Source organism: Daktulosphaira vitifoliae, unplaced genomic scaffold (assembly GCF_025091365.1).
Source record: "Daktulosphaira vitifoliae isolate Bord-2020 unplaced genomic scaffold, ASM2509136v1 Scaffold_1, whole genome shotgun sequence".
NCBI lineage: Eukaryota > Metazoa > Arthropoda > Insecta > Hemiptera > Phylloxeridae > Daktulosphaira > Daktulosphaira vitifoliae.
Window position 1 is genome coordinate 35,735,555 of NW_026099572.1, and position 4,038 is coordinate 35,739,592.

At 24.5% G+C, this 4,038-nt stretch overlaps 1 protein-coding gene across 1 annotated transcript in view; it reads right to left on the reverse strand.

The window, feature by feature from the left end:
- Positions 1-4,038, reverse strand: part of LOC126893864 (uncharacterized) — a 56,296-nt gene that overhangs the window by 5,729 nt on the left and 46,529 nt on the right. The window contains exons 3-4 of the mRNA XM_050664390.1: positions 3,044-3,332; positions 2,614-2,969 (exon numbers count right to left, since the gene is read on the reverse strand). Coding sequence (XP_050520347.1) covers positions 2,614-2,969; positions 3,044-3,332 — 645 coding nt within the window. The remainder of the gene's footprint in view (positions 1-2,613; positions 2,970-3,043; positions 3,333-4,038) is intronic.

Sequence of the window (4,038 nt, forward strand, 5' to 3'; positions counted from 1 at the left end):
GGAAAACAAAAAAAAAAAAAAAAAAAAAAAAAAAAAAAAAAAACACATCATAGTAAAATTAATACCTTCTCAGCTTCGCATCTAAGCTAAAAATTGGTGGATTATTCCAAAAGCAACATGATCTGCTAGTTCGTTATTAATATCCTCATTCAGATAAAGTATATCGAATGAAAAAGGGATTATTAAAAATTATTATTTCTCATAAAAAAATTATGTTGATCCATACACTTTTCAATAAGTTATAGCATTATAAAGTTAAAAATGTAAAAAATAAAATTGAGAATTTTCACAGAATAATAGCATTTTAATATAGCAATAGCATACGATAGCCATTTTCACCATGAAGACAAGTCTAGAGGTCAATTTTTTTTTTCCATAATAAAGTGCATTACATTAGCTTTAATTTAAGATATATATAAAAGTGTGAGACTTTCCGGAACACTTTCAAAATTTAAGTTGTAAAAGTTCTACTTTCTAGTAAATTAATTAAATTAAATTAATTTTTTCTGAAAAAGTTGTCATTTTAAATCCCCCCTGTGGGCAGTTAAAAGATCAGATTTATAAAAAAATTATACCAAATGATAGTTAAAGAGATTATGCATCCATAAAAAGAAGAATTATATTGATCCATACATCTTTCAAAAAGTTATAGCATTATAAAGTTAAAAATATAAAAAAGAATTTTTTTTAAAAAATCGTATTTTTTTTATCAACTTTGATGTCTGTTTTTACAATGAAGATAAAATGAAGTCCGAAATTTTTTTTTTTGTATAATAAAGTATATTACATTAGCTTTAATTTAAGATATATATAAAAGTGTCAGACTTTCCGGAACACTTTCAAAATTTAAGTTGAAAAAGTTCTGTTTTCTACATGCATTTTTTAGATTTGAACTCCCCTCGTATATAGGGAAATGGTCGGATTTAAAAAAACAGTATGTCAAATGAAAGATGTATATAAATACTACTCTTCATGAATAAATTGTACTGATCCATACATTTTTCAAAAAGTTATAGCATAATAAAGTTAAAAATGTAAAATACAAAATCGAAAATTTTCACACAAAAATAGCATTCGGTAGCCATTTTCACCGTGTAGATAAAATAATGTCCGAAATTTTTTTTTCCATAATAAATTATATTACATTGGCTTTAATTTAAGATATATATAAAAGTGTCAGACTTTCCGAAACATTTTCAAAAGTCAAGTTGAAAAAATTAATTTTTTGCGAAAAAGTTGTCATTTTAAATCCCCCCTGTGGGCAGTTAAAGGGTCAGATATATAAAAAAATTATACCAAATGAAAGGTAATAATATCATGCATATATGTAAAAAAAAAATATATTAATATGTTCACTTTTGAAAAAGTTATGGCAGTTTTGTGATCTTTTGACGTATTGTTGAAAGAAATTGGTTCAGTGAGATCTGAGAAAAGTGGTAACAGACACAAACAAAAAATAAAAATAAAATATAAATAAACAACTTTGCATCGAAGCTAAAAATTAATTTCTATTTAATTTCAGCATTAAAGAAAAATTTCTACTTTTATTATTATTTTGTTAAATAAAATATTATAATATTATTTTATGTATTTTCATATGTAATGTATTAATTCTTAATATTAACAAATGTTAATAACAAAAATTTATTTTTTAATTTAAAATGAAAAATTGCGTATAGGATATCAAACAATTTTACTACCATTAATATTAAACATATACTGATAGTAAATGTTTAATTTTAAATAATATTACCTACAAGTGATCAATTCTTATTATACCGTTTTTAAGATTTACGCTTAACAGTCGATAATACAAAAATGTATTTAAATGTATAATGTATATTAACATGTTTTCCTATAAAATTGATTTATACATTTTTTTGTCTTTAATATACACATATATAAAAAGATACACACAAAACACTATATTTCACCCTTTTTGTCAATTTTCATCCATTTTGAGGCACATAAACAGATTCAACTTCAACAATCTACGGTAAAGATCTTCAATTTTTGAAAGTTAGTCAAATTTGAATTGTAATAGTGACCAGATTTTGTGTGAAATATTAATTATCAATTATAAATTTTTGTACCAAGATTTTATAAATTATAGTCAGGAGTAGTTATTATCGATACAAGACATATGCAATTACTTTTATTATTTACACGTCTGTTATTTATTGATTAATAAAAAATGTTACTTAAAAATAATACACGGTGACATATTTATTTTAACGTCTAGGGACCTAAAAAAGGGAATTGAATCCAGAGTTATAAAGGAAGACTTTAGATTATATTTCAATAACTTTTTTTAATCATTATTTTAGAATAAAATATTATGACTATTATTAATATATTTAATTTTTTCCAAAATTACCCGTCCTTGGAAATTTGACGAAAAAATCGGAATCATTTAGGAATTCTGAAAATTATTTAGAAATGTCTGTGACTGACTAACTTCCCAAAAAATTATATAAAAAACTTATCCCAATAGTAATATATGATACTAGAGGTAATGCAACCGGACATTAGATATATTTTAGTAACTTTCTTTTACCATTTATTAAGCCTTAAATTCATAATTTTTTTATAAAAACCAATTTTAAGAAATACCTTTTTGAGTCCAAATTATGAAATAACAATACTGTCTTTTTGTTATGTGCAATTCTCCTTGTATTTGATAAAATTGTTGAGAATTGCGTTTAAGTAATAGATTTCCGTTTTTATCAAAATAGACATATCTTATATTATTACTCTTAATAGCCTCTTCAGGAGTCATGTCTCTAGCATTAAAAGGACATTTCACTTCAACAATACCATCCTTTCCAACCAAACCATCTGGACTTGCACTTAAATAGTTTAAATTTTCATCAATAAATACACCACATGATTGAATTTCTACATTAATTTCATTTCTAAATTCTTTTATTGCTTCTTTTTCGTTATTTATGCCATATTTAGAACGATACCTATAGATAAAAAATAGTTTAATGAAAAAAATATTCTAGGTAAATTTTATTTAATTATTCAAATTATTAATTACAAGCCATTTTTGGTTTCATCGGTTTCAATAACTTCATTTTTTTTATTGGTGTGCAACATTTTTTCCATTATTTTCTTGCTACACGTTGTAGGCTGCATTGTACATGCACGTTGAAAATAACTAGCTTGAAGACGTTTTCCGATGTCTTTTTTCCTTAATTGCCAATTTGTAACACAAGCAGTATTTCTCTCGTAAGTTTCAATTTCGTGTTTACTCAATGTGAGACTTTTAAGAAAATTATGTTTTTTTTTTTCAAAATTAGGGTCAATTTTTATTACTTGCATATTTTCTATATCAATAAAGACAATTAAAATATAATTTAGTTAAAAATTTAAAAAATAGCCTCTATATAGAAAAACTAGTAGGGACAGTGTGGCCTAGTCGGTAATGCGGCAGTGCCTGTTATGAATTATCTCGGGTTCGAGACTCGGTCACAGGCGGCTCCATATGCTTAACAGGACATCAGTTTAGTGATTAGAGTTGCCATTTCTCTCTCTAGTGGTGGATTAGCCACCCATTCCAAAATATACATGGTAAAGAACAGTCCTCTTAGAAAGGTCGCTATAGCCTTAAACGTGCCGGAAAAGCGAAAAAAAAATTGAAAAACTAGACATTTTTTCTAGATAAATATTTGTTAATGAACATTGCTGTCGAAGAATGTAATATATTTAAAATTAATATGGAATTTTGTGAACAAAATAAAAATATTTTCTAATAATTATTAGTATTACATTGTGAAATGAACTTTTAATTTATTAAAATGTTATATTATTTTATTAATTCTATTGTATTATTTTATCTTATATATTGATAAAATTATATTTAAATTCATTGGAGAATATATCCTTGTCAATTTTTTTTATTGTTAGTTATTTCTTTTAATCATTTTTTTGGTCATATTCTGGTGGTCAATTTTTGTTTTGATATATTTTAGCTTCGATGCGAAGCTGGAAGGTATTGGTTTTACTAAGATGTGTTTTTTTTTTTTTTTTTTT